At 44.4% G+C, this 27955-nt stretch overlaps 3 protein-coding genes across 4 annotated transcripts in view; 1 reads left to right on the forward strand and 2 right to left on the reverse strand.

Moving 5' to 3' along the window:
- INPP5D (inositol polyphosphate-5-phosphatase D) overlaps window positions 1-1294 on the reverse strand; it is a 57528-nt gene extending 56234 nt beyond the window's left edge. Inside the window, exon 1 of the mRNA XM_074877875.1 lies at window positions 1213-1294. The gene's annotated coding sequence lies outside the window, so the exon portion shown is untranslated. The remainder of the gene's footprint in view (window positions 1-1212) is intronic.
- A 3377-nt stretch (window positions 1295-4671) lies between these two features.
- On the reverse strand, window positions 4672-9527 carry NEU2 (neuraminidase 2). 2 transcript variants are annotated; one of them, XM_074877881.1, is made up of 3 exons: window positions 9461-9527; window positions 7413-7617; window positions 4672-5664 (listed from the first exon to the last, which is right to left on the reverse strand). In XM_074877881.1, exons 2-3 carry the CDS (start codon window positions 7611-7613, stop codon window positions 4726-4728), a joined length of 1140 nt encoding a protein of 379 aa, XP_074733982.1. In that variant the 5' UTR covers window positions 7614-7617; window positions 9461-9527; the 3' UTR covers window positions 4672-4725. The 2 variants fall into 2 exon arrangements, with proteins under 2 accessions (XP_074733982.1, XP_074733981.1); XM_074877880.1 differs by lacking the exon at window positions 9461-9527 and having other exon boundaries at window positions 4672-5735; window positions 7413-7511.
- An 8689-nt stretch (window positions 9528-18216) lies between these two features.
- Window positions 18217-27955, forward strand: part of NGEF (neuronal guanine nucleotide exchange factor) — a 51926-nt gene continuing 42187 nt past the window's right edge. The window contains exons 1-2 of the mRNA XM_074877876.1: window positions 18217-18289; window positions 25949-26008. The gene's annotated coding sequence lies outside the window, so the exon portion shown is untranslated. The remainder of the gene's footprint in view (window positions 18290-25948; window positions 26009-27955) is intronic.

Below are 27955 nucleotides of genomic sequence, written 5' to 3' on the forward strand. Positions count from 1 at the left end.
CATCTTGCTAGGTGAGGATGGGACTTCAAAGATCTGAAAAAAAAATTACCCCTGCGTATTTCCATGCACAGAAGCAGACTTAGAGACTGATTTGCTCTGGGGATTTGTGACCAAAGCTCCCTGTCAGCTACTGTGAGATGGATTCAAAGATCTTTCCTACTCTAAATCCCCAAAGGTGGGATGGAGCAAAGCTATGTCTGGCAACCTGCGTCAGAGAGGGGAGAACTGGAGCTTTCACTTCCCTTTTCTTTGTCTATACATCTGTGTGTGCTGTGTGGCATGCTCAGTGCTGCATCTCCAAGGCAGAGCAACGAGGGGCACGTTTGCAGCAAGCGAGGACATTGCTACAGGGGCACTGCAAATTTCCTTGCCTATCCTGTAGCTCCAACCCCTCTGCCTCTGAAGGCAGCACTTCTGCGCATCCATGTTTGAGCTATACCTAAAAGCAGCAGCTGAGCTGGGGCTCTGCCTGGGACTCAGAGTACAGAGGGGGAGTTCCCAGGAAAGACACAGACACTGCTAGCCCTGTGTAACCCTCACCTCCCAGAGCCAGGAGAGGTGCTGGAACCACAGTACCTGGATCACATGTGGGGTGCTGCCCCTGTACACAGCACAGACAGCAAGGCAGGAGAGAGCAGCCTACCACCGAATGGGGAGAGACTAGAATTTGTGGGCATGGAGAGGGAGGGTCAACCAGTACAGGCCAGCATTTGTCCCCTGCCAGCCTTCCTGGGGGTTTCAGTTATCCAGATATCGGCTCTGCAGTGTCCAGCTTAATCTCTGCCATTGAGATTAAACTGTGGGTACCAGCAATTCAAAATTGTGTGGCCAGCACAGGACCCTGCTAAATGGGCAGAACTGCAATGTGCAAGGCTTCCTGTCCACGCTGAGCAAGCACTGTCTACAGACCAAAATTAGTTCAGCTGGACCTGCCCTTCAGCTTCACCCAGATCCACATAGGGCCTTAGGAACCAAACTCCCATGGATTCAGGTGCTTAAATGGAGTCAGATGCTGAATGCCATGAAGTGGCTCTGCATGGACAGTGGCTGTAAGCTCTTGTAAGCCACAGAGCACTTACAAACCCCATTTTCCCCACTGAGAAGAGTTCTGCATAAGGCAAAGGGACCGTGCAGCCCCTTTGACAGTCCTGCCTGGCCATAGTGTGCTGCGAGCCTCACCTGTACCAGGTCCTTGGGATTTCTGATACTTACAGTAGTTTCTCTGGAGCACAGCTGCAGCAGGAAACAGAACAGCTCTAAATGTCAAACCACTGCTTGACCTCACAGTGCTCTCCATGCAATGGACCCATATGTGGATGCAGAGTGGACAGAGCTGCTGCTCAGCATGAGTTTTGCTGGAATGAAACTGTGTTTGGAGAGCTTCTCCTGATCTACTGCAAGTTAAGACAAGATAACAGAGAGGAACAAGCCCTGGTTAGACATCCGAGACTGATTAGCTGTATACTTAACACTTAACTCCTATCCATCCCACCACCAACTTCAGTTTTTAGCAAGCTGCTGCTATTTCCTTCAAATGTGTGAATCCCCTGTCCAGCCACACACAACTCCTTGGAGACATAAACAAGGGGATGGGATCCAAACACATGTGATGATTGTTGCAATAAGATGTGCAGGCCAGTTTCTGTAGGTATTTCTTGGTCCTAAAAGAAAGCACAGTACAGCTCCAGCTGCTCAAAAGATGAATCCAAATCCCTTAACATAAACAGCTCTGTGATCCCTAATGGTTCATTTGCAACGCTGCCTGAAGAGGAAATGGCGTCTGTTTTACTTCTCATGGCGCTGGCATGTGTGTTCTGCAATGCTGGAGAAAGACTGATCCCTGTGTGGTCAGCACGCAAGTGCCTGTATCCTCAGCTACCTGATCCCCAAAGGACAGCAGTAATGTCTTCTGTCCCGCAGAGACAAGAGGCTGTTTTGCAGAAGATACTTATACCATTTATTTTCTTTCCATTCGTGCCTGTGTCAGAGAAGGCCAGTGAGTAGATCTGAGGAAGAAGAGATTAGAGAAGTTATCTAGAGGGGAGCTAGAGCGTTTGCCGTAAAAGGGGAGTGCAGTGATCAGCCTGCACCAGTAACATGCCAGATGATACTACAAATGTATCCAGAACAGCCCTAAGGTTTCCACAAGGAATAGAATGTGCTTAGAATAGTCTACACTGTCATCCCACAGTCAGGACAAAGCACCGTGTAAGAGCTACCCTTGCAAAACAAAAGAATAATGGGTACATCTGTCAGACAAATCTAACCCAGACTCAAGTGAAGCTTTTAGATAACTGCAGCAGCAGCAGTATTTCATTTAAACTTACTTGAGAGAATGAGGCTGCAGACAAAGAACTGGGACACGTTTTGATGTTGGATAATCAAAAATGGCAGCCCTGGCAGTCTATGGACAAAGCAAAGATTATTTTTCCCTACATTAGGGCATTATTCCAAGCTGTCTCTCAGACTTTACAATAAACACTTTATCTATACTGGGTTTGCCACAGATGTCCAGGTAGTATTGTACCAGCTGGCTGTGAACTCACCAATCTTTCCAGAACCAGCAGATAAGTACTGTCTGTAGCATCATTCGAGATGCACAGCAGTCACCCAACCCCACCACATATACCCAGCCTATGCTCTGCATCAGCACGGGCACTGCCAGGCTTGGTCACATGAAAAATTCTCAAATATGCATTTTCATGTTGTGAAACAAATGTGTTTCACAGTATGCCTGATGAGGGAGTTGAAGTCTATGGGCCAGCAGTTGGCTTTGCTGAAGTCTAAATATAACATTCCCTCATTAGGCATCAGTAACAGGCTATTGGCCACAAAGGTGTATTTAGACTCTGGCCTACATCTAAAGAGCACATGAGTAATACCTACAAAGTACTGGTTAGGTGAGCCACTCTGTGCTACTCCAGCCCAGTGTGTTATTGACCTGCTGCTTGGGAAAGGCTCAGAAAATTACAGGTGTATTTGTGAAGGCCATGAGATCTCTTCACTCCCTCGGTACCTGCAGCCTCCAGGCACCCTGAAACAAACCTAGATAGTGAAAAAAATCAGGGTCCCTTCTCCCACCACCCCTGAAAGCTATCAGCAGTAAAAGGCAAGGGTGGGGACACTAAACAGAGACTCACAGACCTAAGCAGTGACAGTGCAAAGGATCCTAGGGGACCTGCTAGCATTCCCCAAAGGGGATGTGTTCTGAGAGTGATCTGGAGAGCAGGTATTTTTCTTCACCAATAGAGCAAACAAACATATTTTCCTTGGAGCCATTCCACACGTGCACACACACCGAATACAGCATACAGCAAACAAGCACAGACTGGTTCATAAAGCAGAATTTTGTCCAGAGGCACAGGTAAAGCTTTCCCAGCTCCATCTGCTCTGACGTGTCTCCCTTGGTACCCATTAATTTCTGGTCACTCCCCTTGTCTATTCACTGTATAATGCCTCTTTTCAAATCACACTGTAGACTCAGAACAGTCTCTCTCACTAAAACTGGGGCTGTTCCCTTCAGAAACCTGCTGAAGATCTGTCTACGTTGGAAAGCTTTCCAGCTCGAGCACTCTCGTGTTGCTCAGGGCTTGGTCAGGTCCTCTGCCTCAGACACCTGTGCCTTTGCAATTTGCTGGAAGTGTGGCAATGTTCTTTGTTGGACACACTGCCTCACATGCCAGTAATGCTCTGTAATAACAGCAGCCATGCTTGCAAGACATTGGGTTGTCAGCGATGAGAGCAGTTGCTGCGTGGATCATAGCTTAGCACTTGTGTTAGAAAGACCAGCAAGTATTTCCCCTCCTGACTATAAATTGGGAGCTCCCTCTGCAGACCTGTCCTGATCCTGCAGTTTTGATACAGGCAAAATACCATTTCTGTCACTCGCCCTGTCCCCAAACACGGGGGCGTCCTGGTGTCCTGCATGGGTCCTACTGTCACTGCCCAGGGAGAGGGAACAGCTGGAGCACACGAGGTTGTGGTTTCCTTACACATGAGAAACTGCAGCTTCTCAGTGCAGTGTAAGCAAAAGTGCAAATAAGCAAAACCAGCGTGGGAAGTAAGGAGAAGGCTAAGTTAGACAAGTCCCTGGGGGACCTGGAAACTCAGCAAGGGAACCCCAAATCCACTGCTGAAGTGGGCAAGGAATATCCCAAGAGCAAGGCATCCCACGGCCTTGCTGAAATGAGAAGACAGCAAGCCCTGAAAGCCAAAGTTGCCAGCAAGTGCTACACTGACTGCAAGCAGCAGCGCACCTAAGCAGAGCCAAAGCAGTTTTCTGAGGAAGGTAACTGCAGATATGGGGCAGTAAGCCCAGTGTCCTCTCTAGCACCTTCTCCACAACTTACTAAATACAGCTCAGCATAAAATTGCTGCCCTCTGTTCCCACACAGTCCCTACACTGTCAGCATGCACATCCCTAATCAAGTCTATCGGAGGCCTCAAGGTGAGAGGCCCTATACAGAGGTCGTGCTTGTTTTGAGCATGGGATGTTTAAGATGGCAACCAAAAGGAAAGGTGAGAAGGTAGAACAGGCAACAGAAAACGACATCAAACACATGTTCAGTTTTAGTATGTTTAATAGACTTCGTAATGTACAGAAGCCATGAACTAAGGGTGCAAGAGGAGTACCAAAAACCTTTTGCCGAAAGATGAGAAGTGACAGTGAGAAGAAGTATCAGCAAAGGTGGTTTTCAGAGGGATGCTGATGGAAAGGCTCAAGGCTCAGTGCTCTGATGGAAAGGCTTGCTTCAAAGTGAACATTACAAAGATTATCTCTTCACATTGTTGGTGGGTCCCATATTCAAAGAGGCAGGAGAACAAGGGTGAGCCGTCTGGCCCAACCCCCATGTACTGCAGATCCGAATAAGCACACAGGCCCTTGAAGAGGATGCTTGGTTTTGTCCAGTGTGCTGGATTTAAAGGGCTTTTGTTGAGGTAAACTCCTAAATCTCTTCGACCCTTTGGGTCTGTGGGATGAGTGTAGAGCAACCAACTATCTTGGCATCTGGTTTTAGGGGGAGGTGGGAAGGCAGTAACACTTCCGTGACATCCAGAGGGAGGTTCTACTAGCATTTCAACCCGCTGGCCCCCCTCAAAGTCCACCCCGTGGTTGTAGCTGACAGCCTGGATTCTGGCTCCGCTGCTGCTCCTTGCATTGCAGTAGAGGACCTTCCTGCCACAGATGTGCACCTCTGCTACCTGACACTCCACTGCGCTCTCCTCCCCCACGAAGTTCCCCATCTCCCATGTCGTCCCATGGTCAGAGCTGATGAAGCAGAAGGCATGAGGGGTGGGGTGTTGCTTAGGGTCCAAGATACGATAGGCATAGGCAGGAATCACAAGGCTCCGGGCCTCATTGAGCAATTGTAATCCATGACCCGGTCCCACTGCAAAAGTGGCCCAGTTCTTGTACTCAGTGCTAATGGTACCATCGGTGACATCCTGGGCAGTGCTCCAGGTCCGTCCTTGGTCCATGCTAGTGACATAGCAGAGACGTACCAGGTTGATCTTTGTCCTGAGCTGATGCTGCTCAGAGATCTTTCCTGGGATGGCTATGAAGAACAGGATCAGTTTCCCTGAGACCTCATCATAAACAGGACAGGGGTTCATAGATCGGTGTTTTTTCAGCTGTGCACTGACAATGGTCTCCATTCTACTCCACTGCCAGGGCCCGTGTGAAGGGAGACAAGAATGAAACACACCATTACAAATAGATCCACGTTACAGGATGCCTGGATAAAAGTTACAGAAGAGCATGAGAAGAGCAGAAGAGAAGCAAGTTAGTGGATAGAGCAAGAAATGGGAAGACAATATACTGGCATTGCCAAACATAAGTGAAAATTATTTGGATGACGCAATGCACGTGCAGTTCACCAAACAGGTGGGTTATGTCCTTTTTAGTTACTACTCATTGAGGAGCTGATAGCTCTGTATCTCAATGCAGCTAGTGTCTGATGGCAGTGTTTAAAAAAACTGCAGTAGCTAAGTTTTCAGAAATTCTCACAAATAAGTACATATATATATATATGACACACTGACGTGCCCAGTGGTCAAAGGGTGCTGGTACAGACACTGTGCTGTATCAGTGTTTCTCAGAAAGACAGTTATATAACTAAGCCCTTTTCAAGTATCCTGGATGCCGACAAATTCCTTTCCATTTAGACTCCTATTCCTTCGTTTTGATCCATGTGTGAATGGGCATCTCAGCCTACACTGAGGCTCCTTGCTAGAGCTGATTGCATGGCTTTACACACTCTGGTGTAGAAATTTGGACCCTGAGTTGTCCGACGCAGAAAATAGGTCACTAAGCAGGTAGAACTACCCTTCAAGTCCTGTCTTTCTTTAAATGAATAGCACATAACACAATCACACTTCTAACACTAACATTGCAATTAGAAAATTATTCCTACATAGTGTTATGGGCTTGGTAAAAGAAGCAGTATTTTCCAGTAAGATTATACTAATTAGCTTTTCTACCCCGACTTGCTGATTACCCTTTTTGGTAATGTCTTTTCTATGTCTATTCAACCAGTATTAACTTTTTTGGAATATTTAATATTTCCATTTTAAGAAATGCTAGCATGTGAACACAACTTACTAAGTTTATGACCAACTGAGCCCTACTTAACTGAATTACGGGGGGTTACACAAGCTGTTACCTGAATGGTATGACACTGCAGGTGTGCTCAGAGGCTGCTTCTGCTAGGCAGACTCCAGCTCTTAAGAGTCTATAATCTAAGACAACCAGTCACCAATGAAGAATTGGAATAGAAAGATATAATGACTTTTTTTTTCCCCCCCAGACATTAATGCATTTGCAAATGCAAAAAATGATTATAAATAGAGTATCCACCACCCCCAGTCACCCAGCAAGACAACTGTTAATAATAACCGGTAGATTAATAAGGTAGCCAATTCAGTGGCACAGACAAACCAGACGACACTCTCTTGCGTGGGGAGACTAGCTGTTCTCAATTGTTTTTTCAACCAGAAATTAGTCCTAAGAAGATGAATTTATAAAAAAATAGTCACTGATTGCTAATTCACTCCTCCCCATCCCTGTGGCACTCCCCATTTCTGCCTCTCCTCCACATCTTTGCTGTTGCAACAGGACTTTTGTTCCATCTCTCTATCTACTTCCTCAGCTCTGCGATGATGGGTCAAAGCCATCCCCAGAAAAATCTGCTGCACCTGCCCACTTTAGTCCCCCCCAAAAGCTGCCCAGTCATGGGATTGAATCCCAGCAGTTATGACACATGCATTACTTATAAGCAGATTTGTCTCCTATAACTGGGGAAAAGGAGGAGCTGCCCACTCCCTACAGTGAGAGGGCAAACGTATTCAACTCATCTGGGGAAGGGGAGTGGTATAGGTGGGCAGTTTTCCCAATTTTCTCCCCACACTGGTACCTGAACATGGTGTGTGGTTGGGTCATACACGCCTCTGCGCATCGCTATTAGCTTGGCATGTTCATCCACCACATCCTCTCGTTCCTCAGCAAATGCCAGGATGATGCTGAAACGCGGCAGGTAGAGCAGGGCTGGAATTCGATAGCTCCAGGTACTGTTCTGGAACAACGTCTCTTGCTTCAAGACAGGAAACGAAGCCATCGTGCTAGGGGGAAGAAGACAAAATGCATTGCATTTTGACCCACCCTTAGCCCTGCAAAATGTGACAGGGCAGATTCCACTGCTTTTTGCCCTTCTTGCTCAGTGGAACCTGTCCTGCATGGAAACATAATTTCTGCTACTTTCAGCTATGTCTTTTTCTTGTGCTTTTCCAAAGAGAACCCAGATGTTGCATACTAGCTGGCAACACAGACCAGGCTTACCCCAGGAACAGCCTGGTTGATCCTACTGGAGTGACGTAAGGCAAGTACACTAAATACAGTTAATGAAGAAGCTGTCTGTGGTTTGGTTTTTCTTTTTAATTAAATTCACAGACTGGGATTTTTCTGGGTTTGCTTTGTAATTCAGAAGATTGTTGGTAATCAAATATTATAGTATTTTACCTCAGAAGAACGTTACTGTCTTTGTTGATGGTATTTCCAAAACTCAGCACAGAACTTCCACTTTGTAAATATGAGTTTAAAATCCCATTTAAACAACACACTGAGGCAATCCAGATGCCAGCTGTGCCCGTATTTGAGCATGGTAAGCACTGAGCATGAAGAGAAAGAGAGACAACATCCCTCCCCTTGTAAGATTAAAGAACCGTGTGAATGGTGTCCCACTGCACCAGGTGGGACTTCTGGCCAGGCAAAAATCTTGTTATCTGTACAGTGACTTAAAAGCAACATTAGGAAGGCAAACATGAGGGGGCATTTACAGGAGTAAAACTCCCTCTATGTAACCGGTCTATGCTATGTCCTCACATAGTCTTTCTTCAGATCCACTCAGCCCTCTGTCCTCTTGCACCAAGCCTCTCCTGTGAACTCATTTACCCCGGTAAAAACCCACTCACTGGCTCAGGGGAATTATTGGGGGGGGGGGGGGGGGGGGGGGGGCGTGGCAGGGAAGAAGGATAAAGGATCTCTGACATGATGCATCAGAAGCTGAAGGCCTGAATATCCTCTGCTCAGGGAAGGGGGGGAGAAAAAAAATTAAAAAATAAAAATCAAGCCTTAGATCTCTGACGCACTGAGTGGGTAGGATGGCAGGGAGAAGATGACAATACACTATGAGTAAGAAATTCAAATGCCTCCTACCTCAGCTGAGGCAAGACTTGCTGCGCTCTTCGTTGAGGATTCTCCTATTTACCTAAATCTTAGAAAGCACCAGAGGGGCTATTGGCCATGTATCAGATCCTTATGTTTTTGAAGGCTGTCTTGATAATTCAGGACCAGACAGAGGCAAATTGAAGATTATTTATGCAGCTGCAGAGTGCATGTACATACCTGGAGAATAGTTTCTACTCTTCCATATTACAAGTGAAAAGATTATATTAGCCAGCATAACTAACACAGACTTGGTTAACGATTTTTTTTTTTTTAAACAGGGCTGATTACTGAGTTAGGACAGCACAGATAAGCTAAGTTCATCCTCCTCAGACAGGACCATCACATTATGCTCTATTCAGATCCATAGCTAGGCAACAAGTATTCAAATATTCCTTGCTTTCACCTTCCAGATACTATAAATATCAGTGAGATTTTTGAACTCACAGCACTGATCAAAAGGGTCTGAAATGCACTGTTTTAGCTAAAGCCAGCTGCACAGACCCCAGCAAGCCACAGCCCCATTGCCACTCAGATGCAAAGCCACTGGAGATAGAAGATAGATAGAAGTCTATCTGCTTGCTCCTCACTGTCACTGACAATATGGCAGTCTGAGAAAAGGCAGCAGCACCCCTGCTATACAGAAATGCTACCAGAATTTGATCGCAGCTATCCATGCAACAACATGAAGAAAACAGGAAGACCTTCCTAGAACAAATAGCTGTACTGATCACTACTTACCAGCATGGATCTGGCTATTTATATAGACCACAGTCGTGGCTGTATTCTCATGGCTCCTGAAACAGAAGCTCACTAGAGTGCTTCCAGACTATTTAAAGGGAGATTATTTAAAGGGAGATTAGTCAGCCTGTCTAGTGCAGCACAGGATCCCTAGCATTCCTGCTCATGATGCCATTCTAATATTGCAATCCTGCTTCAGGGCAGGGCAAGAAGGAGATAAAAAACAAAACAAAACAAACAGAGGAGAGAGAGAGAGATCTGGGCTGCCCCACAAAGCCCCCAGTGCAAAGCCAAGAGACCAGTGCCATGGAAGGCCGTGCTGCAGCCTACTGCACCCCAGTCCCTCCTGTACAAGCCTGTCATCTGCAGACATCTCTACCTTAGACAGCTCTACTCTTAGCCCCTCCATGAGATGCTCCATGTAGGTGTCACAACACCTCTTTTCCTTTTATTGCCACATGGGGATTGAGGGAAGGTGGGATGTTAAAAGCCTGGGAATAGCTGCCATAGAAACAAGCCTGAGGTTTCTGGACACAGCACCCGCAACTATAATCAAGACAAATACTAGAATCAAGTGGCTCTTCCATCTATTCAGAGACTAAACAGGGATATGTGTGACTGTGTGTATACACACATATACACACATTTGTATATATACTCCCTACACACAGTGTGGGTATTATGTCTGTATGCATATATATACACATACACACCATGTATCCATCTGCAGAGAAACTCTTCCATCCTTTTTTAAACACACTTAAAGTCAGTATTCAGCTTCTTCTACTTTCTCCCTTGTGGATCCTCAAGCAGAGACTGAGTCACAACAGTGCGAGTTTCACACAGAACTGAAAATGCAGAATCTTAAGCTTGAAGTTCTTAATATATTCAAAAAAAATAGTGCTGCTTTAGTTACTTCTCCAGCCAATTGAAAAGAATTGATTTTTCTCTTGACCTCTACCCATTTTCAAAGGCAAAAACACTAGCTACACCCTCCTGAATAAAAGAGAAGTAAAATTAGCAAATCATTGACAGGACAGCAAATCATCAACAGGACAGCCACACAAAGAGTGTTCAAAAGCTACTCTAGCACTGCAGGAATTCAAATCATACACACCAGCCCCTCTGAGATTAAATTGCCAAGGGATACACGCATCCATGATGCTACTTCGTTCCTAAACCCTACTGAAAGAGCACTGGCTGGCCTGCAACAAAGAAGAAGGTGGCAGTGTTGCAGCCAGCATAATCTAAGGACATTGGCAAGATGGAGTTTGTAAACTATGGCAATATCTTTTGAAAGACCAAGAGCGATAACTGGAAAAAAGACAAACTTCTGGGAACACAAAGGCCTGAAATACAAGCAGGAGACTGGAGAGACGTATACAGACTGACAACAATTGCTCAGACCTGTATCAATTCAGTCACCTTGGAGAGAAAATTTAGCTGTAGTTTTGTGAGGTAAAAGGGTGATAAAAGGGAAGCAAAGTTGATATGGTAATTTTTTCCTAGGAGAAAAAGTTGGTAACATCTTTCCAGATGACAGAGATGCTAGTGAGGAGAAGGGAAATTTATCATTTAGCCACTAAGCCAGTATTCCCTTCTGCATTTTGATATTTACTGGAGCTTTGAATTTATTTCCCAGGCTAATCCTTGAGAAGTGTCCTGTTCAGGGAGACTGACGTCTACCTGCAATTCCTTTCCAAGGCACCAGGGAAGCTGCTGCACTGAGATCCAGTACCTCACCTCCCGACAGAACTGGGCGGACAGAGAGAAAGATGGGCACAGTGAAACATGTAAGAGAAGGGGGGTGGGGGAGTTAAATTGGAGGAAACCATTATTCATGGTTTGCAAGTTACACAGCTGTAATGATTTCCAAAGCAGAAACTATTTCCAGCACACCAGAAGAGTCAAAAGAAATAACAGTTGTCAACAAATGAATCTATGATGGATCCGATGCCTGGAAGGAGCCCAAGTTGCAGTCAGGGATAGGTGCTGGTAGATGCCAGGAGAGGGTACTTGTTCCTTCCACTTCTGTCCTTCAAGGCAGCTCACTTGGGCTTGTTTGTAGAGCAGGATGAGCCCTTGCATGTTTATTTGCTTTAACCCTCTCCAAGAAAAGTGACTAAAAAGGATAACATTTCCATTGGCCTCAGCTGCTGTAAAAACCTGTCCTTAACATGTTCAGCTCCAAGCTGAAATGACAGCATGTCTTTAAAAACAAACCAGCAGAAATGAGGTAATACACTGAACAATATCCCTTGGTCCCTCTCAAAGTACTCTGCACTCTGCACAGGAGGCAGCTTGTTCTTGAAGGAATTCAGATAGATCCCAAACAAACTAATTCAGGATGGTTTTGGGGGAAAACAGAAACAAAAAACCCCAGAAGAGTCATGTGAAAAACCCAATGAAAATTCTGCTTTTCAAGGCAGCACAAGAATCCAGGTCCAGTCATTCTCTATTCAACATCAGACCTGGACTTACAGTGTTTTCCAAATTTATAAAAGTCAACCAAGTGGTATGCTGAAATACATTTCTTGTTTCACTTAAAGAAAAGAAGACATTTCCATTGGGATATTGCGTAGAGGAGGGCCAGGAATAGCCACATTCCAGTTGTATAGGGCTAAGGAATAGGAGACCCAGTTTGCTTCTAGAATACTTGCTACACAGTGTAGCCCTGTGCTCAAGCCTTTCCTCCTAGCTAAACAGTGTGACTGTGCCTATTTCTGCCAAAGCCCAGCATCAGAGCCCTCCATCTCCAGCCTTCTCATGCCCCTAGACCAGACCCTACACTAAATCTAGGCTATGGGATTTCTTAACAAGCCAGACAACACACATGTATTTAGTCCAATAAATCACCCTCAATGTAAAGTCAGAAAGGAGAGTTATCAGTGAGACCTGTCAAACAATACCTTTAAACAAACTAAAACATTCAGAATTCAAAGCTGAAAAGGCACAAAACTGGAATTACTTTAATCCAGCAGCCATTTGGATTAAACTTTTTAACCACACTAGAAACAGAAAGTTTTGCTTGTGGTAAAAACTTCATACCACACTTACAAGGGGATTTTCAGCCTCCCCAGTACATGCTTTCCTAAACAGTCAATCAAGTTCTGCTTTTAAAATGTTGTGGCTCAGCCTGGCTGTAGCTTCTGTGTCTTAAAGTGCAGGTTTTCTTAGCACTAGAGAGGAATTACATGAGGCATTGGTATTTTTCTTAGTATACATTTGGTGGAGGAATACACAAACTGCACTCCTACTTGAACCTACAAAATGTTGTATTTACCTTTTTACTTTCTAGCAATGTCCACTGTTATGAAAAAAGTTTTTTAAAAAAAAAAAAAAAGAAAAAAGAAAGAAAAAAAAGAAAAATAAATACCTCTTTCACTCAGTGTCTCCTGGAAGTCACGTCAAAGGGAAAAAAAAACAACCAACAAACCAAAAAACACTCCTATTAGATTAGATAAAAGGGAGGCTCACCACACTCTGACCAGCTAGTCTCCAATCTGCAAAATTATTTATATTGGCAACAATGTCCGCTGTCTCAGATCCCCAAGAAAAGCTAGCAGCTGGCATGTATACACAAGCTGACATTTAAATAGCAAGGCTGTTTTGCATATAAGGGGAGGTTCCATGTGAGCTGGACAAGCACTAGGGAAAGATTTTTAAATTATCATACTAATTAAACAGCATATTTCACCTGCATGTATTGAGAGCATTATGGAACAGCTGTTGTTTCTAATGGCTACACAGTTCAGCATGCTGTCTTATTTCTTGGTCCTCTCCTCCCCTTGCACTGAGGAGGGGAAATTTCCTCTGGTCCAGCATGCAGACTCCCAGTGCTTCCTTGCAGAGTGCTCCTGAGCTCTGGGAAAGTTTGCCAAAAGAACCCAGAAAATGCTTATAACCAGCAGGTGACGGCGCTGTGATAAGCTGACACATTCCTCTGCTGGCTCCGTGCACCTCCAATCCATCAGCGTGCTACTTCTGGATGAAGAAAAGGGTTAAGACAGGCAGTGGTACAGGAATGACGTGCTGGCGCATGTAGATGCGGCTCCCAGCAGCCTCTGGGGAGGTGTTACGAGGGCCAAACTATCCCAGCAGCTGCAGTCCATGAGCTAATGGGGAGAGTATGAGCCTAGGGTCCCAGCTGAGGAAGAAGAGGATGGCACCACCTCTTCTTCCAGCGGTGCCCTGACTGGCTTAGAGGCAGTACCTGCAGCTGCTGGGAATACCCACGCAAATGATTTCATGACTGCCTTGTGCTACTGAACTAACGTTGTGCTGCTGCTGTCAGAGATGACCCTTCCTATCCCACCACTTGCTGTTTCTCTTGCTTTCCCTTCTTCTCTACTGTGTTTCCACCGTTGCCATTAACGCTTCTTGTCTTTGAAGTGATCTGAAAAAATGAAAATAACAATCCTGCAAACAGATCTCGCTAGTAATGAAAAAGGAGGAAAAAAGGTCTCCTCATTCGATGGCAGTTGTGGCTGATCTGTGCAAGCCAAATAGGGAGTTGCGAAGGTGTGGGTTTACAACCAATTAACCAACCAACCAACTGAATCAACGCTATGCTTCTGTATTACTGTCTTTCCTCTCTCTTGAGCAACACTGTATCCCTTCCTATGCCAGCACTGATGCTCATCTTACCTTGGCAAGCCATCAGAGGATGTCAGTCTAGCAGAAAACTAATCCAGAAAAAAAAAAAAGTGAACAGCTTTCTGCTAGGTCATTGTCCTGGACTGCAAGACTCAAACAAGCAGCAGGATCTGCAGTCGGAGAGGGAGTAGAAGCATGAAGCTGTTGACAGGAGGAGCAGACTCAGCTCTCTGTCTGGCAGCTAGCCATTAGATCAAATTAGCTGTATCATAAAACCACACCCCGTGTTTACGAACCTTGCCTAACTGGGCAATTAAAGTATTGCCTTAACTGAGCCAAGAGAAGCCTGAGGGCATTTGTAACTCCCCAGAATCAAACAATAGCCAATGTGAGGGAAAGTCTCTCCAGAGACAATGGCATTGACATCCACCAGATAATAACTTTTAACAGTGACTCCTGGAGAAAATCCAGAGTCAAGTAAAACAATATCAATTAAGGAAGGGATACATTGAAGAGGCTGCTAAGGCACAGTCTGCCAAAAAGCCAGACATGAACAATTGCTTTGTGGATTTCTTCACCTAATTTTTCTGCTCCCTGGCTAACAGCAGGGTTACTCAGGTGGTGTTCTGAGTCACACACTTGGCTTCTGCAGCCAGGCAACCCTTAAATGCTTGTTTGTTTAACAGAAATCACCTTGTCAGCTGCAGCTTAAAACTAGTTGTCCATCTCTTCTTACAGTTGGAAGTCCCAAATGTGGCTTGCTGCGGTGGCAATGGTTCCCTGCTTTACGTTGGCAGCATGCACGTGGCAGTGCGGCCGTACCTCTGGACACCTCCCATCTCCCCTTGCCATCTCCTCCTCCCCAGGCAAGGCTCTCCCACCCTCCTCTGCAGCCAGCTGGGGTGCCCTGCCTTCAGCCCACTCCCCAGTGCAGGTATCAGACATGGCTGTGCAGACATAACAGCCTAGAATGGCTAAAACTACTCCCGAAACAAAGAATGCACTGCTTAGTCCTGTTGTGAGGTTAACCCAGGTGAGCCCCAGTGCCGGTGCAGGACAACCACACAGACAACACATGGGCACCCTGCACGGCCACTGCCAAGCACTGCCAGCATCCAGGCCTCCAGCACTGCTCTTCAGACACCAGCCCATACCGCACTCCTCTCTCTGCAAAACAGCCTCCTTCCTGATGAAAGTGCTTTTTCCAAACAACATGCTATGTGCTGCAACTATTTTAGAAAGCCATTCCTTGCTATCAAAAATGGATGTCTCATGTAGACATGCTAGGTTTGATCCTCCCTCTTTCCTTTTGGTGTAAATCAAAATCAGTGTCACCAGTGAAGTTTAAAACGGGTGTAGGTCTGAGGAGAATCAAGCTCTTCACTTCTATTGTTCCATGCTTACTTCATTGCCCTTCTATCTGATTGTTGTAATGAAAACGTTTTTAAAAAGGTTAAAAAATGCAAATGGGGTGTGTGGGTGCATTAATAAGAGGATATAAAAATAAGGCAGAAGATAATATAACGACAGAATACTGAACAATGGAGCATTTGCATTTGGAGGACCATGTTCAATTTCGGGTGCCACCTCTTAGGAAAGATATAGCAATAGCTGCAAACGAAGGCTAAGAAAAAGAATTCAGAAGATAATGCTTGTGAGCAGATGTGAAAAGAAATCAGTAGGAAAACAAGAGAGGTTACATTTAATGAGTGATACCTAGTCCATTAAAAATTATCAATGTATATTTCCCTTACAAAATGTTCAAGCCTGAATCCACTGATTCCTTACGCTATTAGAAAGGCAAGCCTGGCTCAGGTAATTCAGTATTTTTGCTATGCTATACAGAGTAGCAGCTGTCGTCAGGCAGCTCTAGTTAAAATCAAGAGGTCTTCTATGGAGTGAGGCCATGCAAGAGAGCAATTACACAGTTTTGCCAATTTTTAGTTAAAACACTTTGGGCTGCTCTCCAGGCGTTAGGGAATATGGCATCGTTTGTGCAGAACGTAAATCCTGTAGATCTGGGTCTGACTGAAAGTCTGCTCTGTCGGTGGTTAAAAAAACCAAAAACAAACAAGAAAAAGCCGAAATAATAATAATAATGAATGTAACATGCAAGTGCTAATGGCAGAGCTCTTTCAGAAACAGGGTTCACCGGACAAGGAAACACCCACCATTTTCTTCTATTTCCAATTCTAGTTAAGGAAGTGAGCCTTTGTGCACAGCTGAAACCAGCACCTCACTATCCTTATCAGCTGTAGTACGAGGAGCAGGTACTCTTTGGGTTCGTACCATTTCACACCCCAGTGACTCCAGTTAAGTTACTTTGGATTTCCATCAGGAGGAGTAAGCAAAGAATCAAAGAATTGTGTTGCCAGTGTTTCTTTCCCAGTAAATAACAGCCTTTTACAACTTACTTCCTCTCCTCATGGAAAGAATTGGGCAAAATCTAGAAACACTCACGCAACCCAAAGGGCAACAACATCACCCCATAGCAGACCTGTAAGCCTTCTGACACTCTATGGTGAGTTGTGAGTTTGTCACAGGGTAGCTTCCTTGCTCTTTGAGAGACAATGTCCAAAGGACAGCCTGTCTATGATACACATTACACCATTTTTCCATTTACTTTGCCCATTTGGGACAGAAAAAAATAAATATATTTTTGTAACAAAACAAATGCACAATCTATGGGAAGCAAAGGAAGAGAGATGGTGAGATTTCCATACAAAAAGGGGACTGTAGAAGCAGTATTTATTTAGCCCTCAAAATAGCAACACTGGGAGGGAGTCACTGGAGCAATTTAATGACTGGAAAATGCAATAAAACCGGAGTCCCTTGCTTCACATACTCTGCCAGTGCTGGGACACTCAGATAAGGCAGTCTGAAGCACTAGGCTAGCTAGATTCACCCTGGAGCGACTCTTGCGACAGAGAGGAGCCCAAATTCCAGTGCATCCCTCATTCCTGTGCCCTGCTAGCTCACAGATCAGGAGTGCACAGGTCTGATGGTGACCTTGATTAATCATTACAGGATTAATTGCTGACAGCCCTCTATGCCCAGGCCTGGCCCTCGGCTGATGTAGAGGGGCACTGACACTGGTGACCATGAAGCTGCGATGACTGATCTCCTATTAACCAAAGCTTTACTCAATGAACATATGGCCTTCCACAGAGTAGGCTGGGCATACAGCTGCATTTTAGAAGGAATAGGGTAATGTTGTGGCCAACTAAAATATTTTAACAAGAACAAGGCACTTAGTAAGTCCAGTGAACTTCAAAAAGAAAAAAATCAAGGGGAAGAGTAGCATCAACTTCAGCAGGTGATACAATGCTGTTTGTAAGTCATTTAAACTACAGGCTTAAAAATACCAAGTGAGTTACCCAAGGATGAGGGAAAGCTTCTCTCCTAAGTATAGCAGTGCATAGGTATCTACAGGAATTCCAGACTTATTTATCTTCCTTTGAAGCACTGGGCCCTACGCTGCTGCAGAAAATGGACATTCAAATAATAGCAAGCAAGCCCAGTGGAGAAAACAGGAAATGTAAGCACAACCTGAATAAGAAATCAAAGTATTTCAAGGGTGAAAATTCTAACAGGCATTTGGATGAACAGATACAAGAAGCCTTAAAATAAAACCAGGCTGGCTCTGCTGTATCCACCCCAGTGCCCAGGTATGTGAACACACATGAAATTAAAAAAAAGGCAACCTAAAAATACTCATAAACATTTAGGTCTTTTCATCTCAAATGGCTGTAAATAATGTAAAGCAAGAGCAGTTTCTCAGCCAGTGGGCCTTAAAAGTGTAAGCAAATACCTTTTACTGCTTCCACTTATTTGAGTTTGCAGATTTGGACCGAAGTTTCACCCAGTTGTTAAAGATTTATACGGGAGGTTTAACAATGCCCTGTCATTAAGACTTTGGCACAAGCAGTGCAAAGGACACTCAGGGCATGTTTGTACTCACTTATCTGGGTAAAGGGAAAGCTGTTCCTTTAAATTATGTTTGCTGTGACTCTGGAAACTGAGCAAACAAAGTCTGAGGGAAACTTCACTCTCAAGCACAACTGACAGAAGGTACAAGGACCGAAGGACAGGGATCTTCTGTAGGACATACCTGCCTCTGGATTCACAACTGAATTGCAAATCTCTAACAATCTGGGGGAGTTTAGTCCAGACTTGTTGGACACACCTCATCCCAATGGCAAATGAGAGACTGGTTCAGCCCCAAACTGTCAGGTGAGTAAAATCCTATTCTGGGGGGATGCTGGAAGAGGAATGGTTTGAGGAAGAAACCTCAGGCCACAAAGAAAGGCACAAATTCAGTGCCTGAGAAAGAACCGACTTTGCTTTACAAGCAAAGTCACACTGAAGGAGTCCTGTGCAACCCAGACAGAGCACAGCCATGACACTGTTGAAATACTGGCTGACGGAGAGGAGAGACACCACTGGCACAGCTTGACAGGCATGAAAACCACCACAGGGAGGAAGCCTAGTCAGAGAGGAGACCCAGCCTGCACAGAACGGGCATTAATGTGACTAACTAAACAGCAAACATCCCCAAAACCAACCAACCAACCAAACTGTGTGTCTTTTTCCAGGGGCAGGACAAGTTGTGATTTTTCCTGGCAAATGTTTATGTGTGATCTTGCCTTAAAAAATATATATAAATAAAATAAAGACAGGAAATATGAAAAACAGCCTGTTTTCCTCCTAACACCAGGCTGATCCTTCCCCTTAGCTGATCTTTCGTTTCACTCTCAGGAGACAAATTGCTGTGTATCCAGTGTAGTTGTGAACTCTGTCCCAGCAATTATGTATATTTTTAAATGCACAAAGTAAACAGGGACACAAATTTTGTAAAAACGAGCTAGCTCTTGAGATACTAAATTATTGATGGATTCAACTGTTGCAGTGAAGCTGCCACTTCCAGATCTAGTTGAAAGTAGGAAATTGCACTAAAATAACGAAAAAAAATTAAAATGTTTCGCTGAATCTGCAAAAAGGAGTAATTGGCTAACCTTTAGTTTAGGAGATGGACAGAAATTTTATTCAGGTCTGATTTTCTCCAGACTTGAATTGGGACTGATAAATCCAATCCACTTTAAGACCAACAGTAAATACAGGAGTGTGTGAAACGCCACAGTAATTGCCAGAAAAGAAGAGCCCAGAGACAAAGAACACATTGTCCCACACTGCTCTAATTTGGAGAGGACATTTGCAAGACAATGTAAAATGCTTTAACTATATAATTACCATTATCTGTCCCTGAGTATGTGGCCAATGCCTGGGGTTTTCACTCAAATTCTTCTTTTGGAAGTAACTTGTTCTATGATTTCTATAGGCAATTATCATTTTTCCCACAATAGTGCCTGGAGGCAATACTTCATGTTTCCAAGCAGCACCCCATGGAAGCAGCCCCGTTAGATCTAAAATAAGAAAAACTGACAAGACTCGGTAAAACCTAAAACAATCTAGAAAGTTCATGTCCTCCCCGTTTTCTCTTTCCTAGCCAGAATCATCTTTGAAAAAGATGTCTATGAAAAAACAGGTCTAGCAGGTTATTCAATCCACAAAACTTGGGACTTTGCTGTTGCAAAAGGGAGCAATTCCTGAAACAGGGACCCCTTCTTAGGAGAAATTGCAACCAGCTCAAATAAAACTTAGGAAGAGCAACAGGGACAGTGAGGACATCTAGACAAAATGCTTGCTTTACACTTGGGGACAGAAGTGTAGGAAATACCAAATTGAAAATAACCAAAAAAGAGAGAATACCCAAACTGGTGCACTTTTTCTTTAATTACAGTATTGTCAGAGCTCTTTTGAACCCGTCAGGCTATGTCATGTCATGCTCTTGTACTTACACTGTAACTCAGAAGGTAAAAGACTATGGAAGAAATATAGGAGTATTCATAAACTATAGTATACCACTCCCAGCCTAGATATGGGGAACTAAGACCCAGGAAAATCCCTGATGTGCTCAAGATTGCCCAGGGAACTGCAGCAGAGCTGAGAAATGACATCTGCTCTCACAGGACCTGATGCAGTGCCACAGCCCTGAGATTCACTACCCTCATCCCAGCCTTCCTCTTTCTGTGCTTAAAAACTGGGGATGAAGAGGAGGGTAACAACTGCTGTTAGAAGGAAAGGCCTGAAGAGGAAAGGTTTGCCAATCTTTCACAGCACTTCGGTAAAGTGAGCTACAGAGTTATGTTTGAGGAGACCATGTCACCTGTTTGACAAAAAAATGGAGACTTACTGAGGATGCACATGCAGCCAGAGAGCACTGCACGTGTCCTGTTTTTCTACAGTGCAGTGTTGTCTCGTGCTGTAGCTGGCAAACTAGAGGCATGTAGTGAGGGCTTCTGGATGTGATTGCCTAAGCCCTGAGCTAGTACCCCAGTACTAGGATGGAAAAGACTGCTCTGTAGTCCTGCAAGCTTCCCTTCCTGCCAGGGTCCCTCCTCCGAGGCTAAAAAGAGCCCTTTTAGAGGGGACGTTTGCTTGACTGATGCTGTTTGCTGCACAGTTTCCAGAGCTGTCAATCAAGTATTTTTCCTGAGTTACTAAAGACACGTGCAATCAGAGTAACAGGCTATAATAGTACCATCTTATGTCAGGTTTGAAATTAGCTGAAATTAGCTTGATGTGGTTGACAAGGATAGCCTGGCACAGCAGCACTCCAAACCTGCCTGGCATTTCAAACCAGTAGAAACCAGTCTAACAGGACTCTGATGTCTTACTGACTTCTGGCTCCCTTGCAGCTACAAATTTGCAAGTAGATTCACCAAACAGACACTCCTTGGACCCTCCACCCAATAACCACTGAGGGAGGAAAAACTGAGAGCTCTACTATTCCTTGATCAACAAAATCAGCTGCCTTCTTTCCCTGCTTCTGTATGGAAGCTTTCAAATAAAAACCTCTTTGAGTTCTTACCTCTCTGCAGTTCAAATAACCACCCATGCTCATTTCTTCCATAACAAGTGTCTCATACACAACCAGCAAATCTAGAAATAGAAGTGGGTATCACTGTGTTTTTCCCCAAGAGCAGCACAGGTGTTGTCTGCCCTAGGGACACTGGGCCTGTCTGCTTACTAACGACTCTGTCTTGAAAAGCTTCAACCAAGGCATCTGCTAACCTCATCTTCTAACGAGTCTGTCTTGAAAAGCTTCAACCAAGACATCTGCTAGCCTCATCTTCTAAGTATCCTGGTGTTACTAAACCTCTCTGCTTTCAGCAAGGCATTATGCCCAGGACATTATTTCTTGTGCCATGTTCTTGACTAAACCATATCATCGCAGACTAAACTTTCTATACCCGAGTCCTTTAATTTTTTAAGTGTAAGCTTTATGTTGCATATTCTTTCCATGGCTAGAAGGCTTCACATGGTCCAAACAGAAGAGAACAAACCAACAGGAACAAGGACTCACAACTCCCATGTGCAACCCCGTAAAACAGGAGAGATCACCAGGCAGACTGCTGAGGGCCTTCTTGTGTACTTGTGTAGTACATTGGTATCTTATGCTTTGAGGATATGTCCTGTGATTTGCACCTAGCTCTGAGTTGATGGTCGTGTACTTCCCCCAGCCTAGGAGATGCAGTGATTTGGGTTTTAATTATTCACTTACCTTCCAGGCATAAGACTGGAAAAGCTCATGAGTTTTAGACCATAGCTACTCAGCAACAATTTCACTAGCATCTTCTAAGCAGACATAAGGAATGGGATGGCATTAGGAGCAACATTTCATAATCAGCAGGAAAAAGGACAGGGGGCTTCCTCTAGAGGCAGGAGTTGTTAGTATAGAGAGACATGTCAGTGATGTCAGAGGAACGGGATGAGTTTTATACATTTTACTTCTCAGGACTCTCTCAAAATCTTTAAGGAAAGGAATAAAAATAAGGTCAGGTTGTTGTTTAATTAGTTTTAAGAGCTTATAAGGAAAACTAGAAGGGCTTGTAGATATCCACTTGTGCTGTTCTGTAAGCTTTAAAAATTAGGTTGACTCCCCCTACACAGCTGGAGAGCACATGGGTGTTTATATATGCATATAGAAGTGTACATATACACATATGTAGAATAGCTCCAGAGGGGGAATTCTTTAACATCTTAGCTATAGCCCATAGCTATGTCTACTACACGAGACCCAGGGGATGAAGCATGGAATGCAATGGGATGGGGCTGCACCACTCTGAGATGCATGGATTGAGCAGAGATGACAATTACTAGTGGCATACAAGAAAGCACATCTTTTTAATAACTATTTTTGAACCGTAAAGAATCAGTAAACAGTCAAAAAGACAAATCATGCTGGCAGCAGAAAAATATGCTAAGTATATATTGATATATATTAATTAATTAACACAAAGTAGCTGCTATAAATACTCCATGTTTCATGCAGAGGGAATTTGGTGAAGGCATGTATCCTTTTCTGTTCTTTATGGGACACACTCATTTTGTGTCTATGTTTACACATGTCCACTTACCTCTACCCATAGAAGGTCCCACAATGACAGACTTCATTCTGGAAACCTTTTTAGATCTAGCAAGGCCATTTGAGTCATTTTTAGCTGTTTTAAATGTACTGGTTTCTCTCTCCAAGCCCTGTTCACTTGGTCTCACGGTGTCTCCAAAGCACATGGCTTTGGAGGCTATATTAAAACAAATCCAATATATTTATTTTTAGTCTTTGAAGTATTTCTAAAACAGGTTCTCTGTAACATATGTGCAAGACATAAAGGTTTTATTGTCACAAATGTGTAATAAACTGCATAATTCACTCTTGATTTTGCTTGCTATAAATAAGGTACCATCACTAAATCATGGCAATAAAACCATTGCTACCTTTCTCACCTGAAAGACTGTCCCAAAATTGGAGTGGTTGTAGTTTGATTGTGTTAGGACTGGTGATAGAATTCAATCTTATTTACAAAATAAGTACAAAATGTTTGTTTCCTGGAAACATGTAGGATCAAACAATTTGATACTCTTTCAGCCAGCCCCAAACATATTGTCTACTTTTCTCTGGATTCTGCTGTGAACCTCTTTGGTCTGTGTCTCACTTTCTGGTTGGTCTGTTCTCACGCTCCTCCTGGTTTCTCCACCCCTGTGCGTTAATCAAATAATACCTTGGCCTTGCACATAAATAGTTCAGATTCCTTTGTGAAATGTCATGTACCTTTGCTTTGGACAGGGGCATGTGCTTAACTGTCTCTTGCCACCACCTAAAAGAAAGGGTCAGGACTGGTAGCAGTTCCAAGGAGGGTTATCCCAACCACTAACAATGAAAACATAAATACACATATAGTCAGGCAGCTCAGGGCGCTGAGGGCTTTAGGTTAAGGTGTTACCACGCTGTCTGTGCCTCCTTCTGCTGGAAGTTAGGCCCTCTGTAGCACATGAGAGTGCCTCACACAGGCTTAAAGTCTGTGCATTAGCTTAAACCACTGATGAGACTAAATGAATTCATAGCTACATCTGCTGAGAGCTAAATCTGCCAGAGCCTAGGGCTGAGTCTGTGGGTGTTACTATTCCCCTGACTCAGACAGAAATATCTCCCGATGCAAATGCAGGCCTGAGCCTGTGTGGAGCCCCAGTGCCTTCAGCAGGGCCCACCCGCGCGTGGCACTCCTTAAGGGATTGGCACCCACATGAGCAAGAACGGCAGCTGATGAGTAAGGCCTGCTGCTGGATTTTGGACTGTGCCCCATCCCGACAGAGCTGTTTTCACCTCATTATGATGCAGTGTGAAACAGTTTAGAGATGACATTCCACTCGCTTAAAACTGAGGAAGAGGGGGAGAAAAAATCAATGCCTAATACATGAGCAGGGATGTAAGGGGGGACTGATGGCGGTGAGAGGCAGAGGTTTGTTTTCAGTTTGCACAAGACTTTCAAAATAATTGAAGTATTTTAAAAAGAAACTGATAGGATGCAGCAAAATCAGCGTTTGCATGTACATTCTGATTGTATTTAAAGAAGAAATATTAGAGGAGCCATGTTAACTATGAGGGCTATATTGTCTTCAAAGAGGTCCATCTGGTTCATCAAATATACATGAAAGGTGCATCCCTACATTCAGCGTGCAAAACCTTCCAGATAAGTCATTAATAGGGCTTATACTTGAAATGACTTCAACACATAAAAAGGAAGAAAAGATTATATGACCTGCCTTCCTACAGCATACAAACCCTACAGCCAAGACAGTAATTTCCGCATTGAGCCCCAAAACTTTTTTTTGAGCTATACGTAATTTAAAGGGGCATCCAGTCCTGGATGGATTTAAGGTGATGGCAAACTAACACACAGCTAGGTAACTCAGTGTAGGGGTTCATTGCCCTCTGTGCTGAAAGCACCTGCCTGCCTTCTGGTGGGACACAATCCTTGGGTACTTTGTGTGGCCACTCAGGCACAGCAATACTGTTACCTTGTTCCTGGCGGTGGCAGGGAAATGTTACACTATCAGACAAGGGCAATTCATCTGCTGTGACTGCATGCCCCTATACAGAACAACTATACAGTCAGGTTGTATTCATAACTGTTATTTCCTGCATTGAGTTGCATAGCTGAAGATTTCAGCCTGTCTCCAATATTAATTAAGCAATCTTCATTACCCTTCCAGACTAGGCAACAGCATTGTAAACATTGCAAACACTGGCAAATTGAGCATGTTTCATTTCAAAATCATTAAGCATTCTTTAAGTATATACTTTCTTACTAGAGCACTTAACACTTTTCAGTTAAAGTTAATGAAGCACTGGTTCCACCAGCAAGCAGAGCCGCTAGGCTCATCCTACTGCACCCCTTCTATCGCAGGGAAGGCTGAGTGCAGTGCAGGGAGCCAGCCAAGTACCACGCAAACGTGCCTCGTGGTGCTGGAAGGGAGCGTGCGGAAAAAATTCTCCGAGACACAGAGGCTGTCAGCCCAGGGCCAGCACCAGGCACCACAAAATAGCCCATTACCCAGGGTGGCAAATTACCAGGGGCAGCAAAGTGGCCACGATCCAGCTGCCTGCTCTGCTATGCTGGAGCCCTGGAAGACTGCTGCTGGGAGAGGGGTCAGGGCGTATGGAGCAGCAGGTTCGGCGGGGAAAGGAGGTGGCTCTTCCCAGCAGCGACAGCTGAGGCAGCTGGCCTGACTTTGTGGGACTACCAGCCCCTAGATGCTCCCTCTGCTACCAGTGCCCACCGGGGCTGCCGCCACCGACAGACCACACAGTCTGCCTCTACGGTGGCTTGTGCAGCTGCGCCTGCCTGACATGTGGTGGGATGAGCAAAAAGGGAGAGATGATCAACCGGCACTAGAATACACCTCCTGCTCCAGACTCCCGGATCAAACTGCCCAGATTACACCCACTTGAAATACCTGCAGGTCTACACAGCTGCAATCTCTGCTTTCAGGCTGCAGCTTCTACTACTAAAAGCATTCTTGTCTTTGATCAGATCTAGCAGATTAAAAGGAGTTGCTCTTTTGATACACCTGATACCCTTTGAATCCCTATCAGCCTACTCTCTTTGTACAGTAGGGACCAGCAGGTAGTCACTGGCACCCCCAGCCAGACCATGCCTTGCAAACACATCCAGTCCCACCCTCCCAGAAGCAGCAGCGGTCCCTGTTTCCCATACACATCTATGTGTCCAGGTCCACACTGCTCTAGGAACCTCAGTCTTTTTTACAATTTTTATTAGCATTTTACCTAACGTTCCCAAGTTCTGCTCTTGAACAAATTCATGGCATTTGCTGGTAAATGCCATTTTTTTACATTGGCAAGTAAAATTTCTATACAGTCAAATTCCTGGAGGCTGAACTACATGTGAGTCAAAATGCGTATCTTTAGTGTTGCTGTATGTGCACCACTTACTGGTTTTACTGTTGTCATCTTCCTCTTTTTCCCTACAGACTGCTACTTCAGTCTTCTTGAACTACGGGGAAGTATGTTTGCCTGCAAACCACATTCAGGTAGGTGGTGACGCTGCAGCAAGACATGTGATCTCAAGATGGCATGTGAATATACTTGGGATGGGTTCCTCCTGATGCAAGACCTGATACTCACCTACCTGTGACTATTAGAGGTGAATACCGTCTTCAAAAATTCACTACAAACACTCAGAGAGGGATAGTTACGGTCCACACCTGCTTGAATCATCCATTCTCTGTCAGTGAATAGCCTGACTGCTACCAAATAATGTAATACTAAATTTTAATGTATCCTTTAAACCCATCCCTAGTTTTTAATACATTTAAAGCAAAGGCAAAAGCCAGGACAATTTGACTGACATATCAGTAAATGGTTTCTCAATAATTTCTTAGAGTATCAATTCTGGAATCAGAAGCATTGCCTTCAGAAATACATTCTGTTCTTGAAGTCTTCACTGAAGAAAGTAAAAAAATAGATATTGTCTATAGCCACCACAATAAACAAGTGCCCTCTCACCCCTGCCTCTCCTAGAAAACATGGAAGTCTTTCTCTCATCCACTGCTATATTCATTTCTGGTCAAACACCTTGTTTGTTAGGGATGGTTTGGTAGCCTGACAGCAAGCTAACTGTTCAGGATGGACACCCTACATTCCTCTGATGGACTGAAAGAAGTGTATCTGGCAAAGATAACTACACCGGTTTGATAGAGCTACTGAACACAGGTTACATCTCTGGGCAACCCAGCTGAGTTTCAGTTAGCCATGCAGAAGGCTCCTTCTCTACCAAGTATCTTTGTAAAAGCCCAACAACGGCATCCACGTACTTTCATATTCACCGGGTAAGTGAAAGGGGAAACAAGTCTTCTCCATGCTTGCGTGCACTCCCCCCCCGCCTCGCCCCCGCACACATCTATTTGCCTAATGATTCCGCTGGAGATTTACAAGCTTTTGAAATTACTCCTGACTGGTGAGCAGCTCCTGTGAAAACTTTAACTAGTTTTTCAAGAAAACACCAGTAGCGGTTTGCTAAACATTGCAAACTGTGTTGGCATTGCAAAGGCCACAAAAGACACAGGTACCCAGTCCGAGTAACATGGACACAAGGTGGCCACTTGAAGCACGTAGGAGCTTTGCTATAGAGGAGATTTGTTACAGGTTCATCTCCTCGAGCGGCCTGGCATAAAACAGTTTATAGAAAAGAAATCAATAAAAAATAAGTGATTGTTAGAATTTAGGGTTAGGAAGGATTATAGGTGTTAATATTAATTGTGGTCTAGTTAACAGAAATGCTTCCATCACAGTTGCAAGGACCAAGCCTTTGGGCCTTTAATCTTGGGACAGTAAGAAAGGCACAGGAAAAGAAATAGCCCCTTCTTTCTTTTCAAGCCATCTCCAACAGCAGCTGCTTTTATTTCACTGTTCCACCGAGCCACAGAAACAGAAACAGGCTTAGTGAATCTCTATACCTCAGAGTAATTTACAAACCAAACTTAACACCACAACCAACAAATGAGTCCTTCATACACTTCCAGTAACACTGGAAACAGTCCCAGAGCAACCACCAGTTCCAAACAGTCCAAAAGTCTTGGCAGAAGTGAAGTCAGGATCCAAATTTAGCAGCTGTGAGCTGCATGCTGTGGTTCAGGTTATGAAAGGAGAAAACAGGCTTTCTCATCTGTAGAGCCAGGAAGCAGAACGACTCAGGCACAGTGCATGATTTCAGGTAGTGACCCCCCCCTTTAGAAGGATAAAACACAGGGCCCTCAATTTTGGAAAGCAGAGGATTCACAGATGACGTCCCAACTGTCCCTGATGTCCCAGGGTCAGCTAGAGTGACCCTGGGGGCAAGCAAGAAAAAGGTTTGTGGCACACAGGGCTTCATAGACATTACAGAAGACCCAGAACAAAAATCGAGACACCTTCTAGAATATCTTGTATATTTGATATACTGTAACAAACTAGTGATACATATAACTTCTCGAAACAGC

This window comes from Strix uralensis, chromosome 9, assembly GCF_047716275.1.
Source record: "Strix uralensis isolate ZFMK-TIS-50842 chromosome 9, bStrUra1, whole genome shotgun sequence".
Taxonomy (NCBI): domain Eukaryota; kingdom Metazoa; phylum Chordata; class Aves; order Strigiformes; family Strigidae; genus Strix; species Strix uralensis.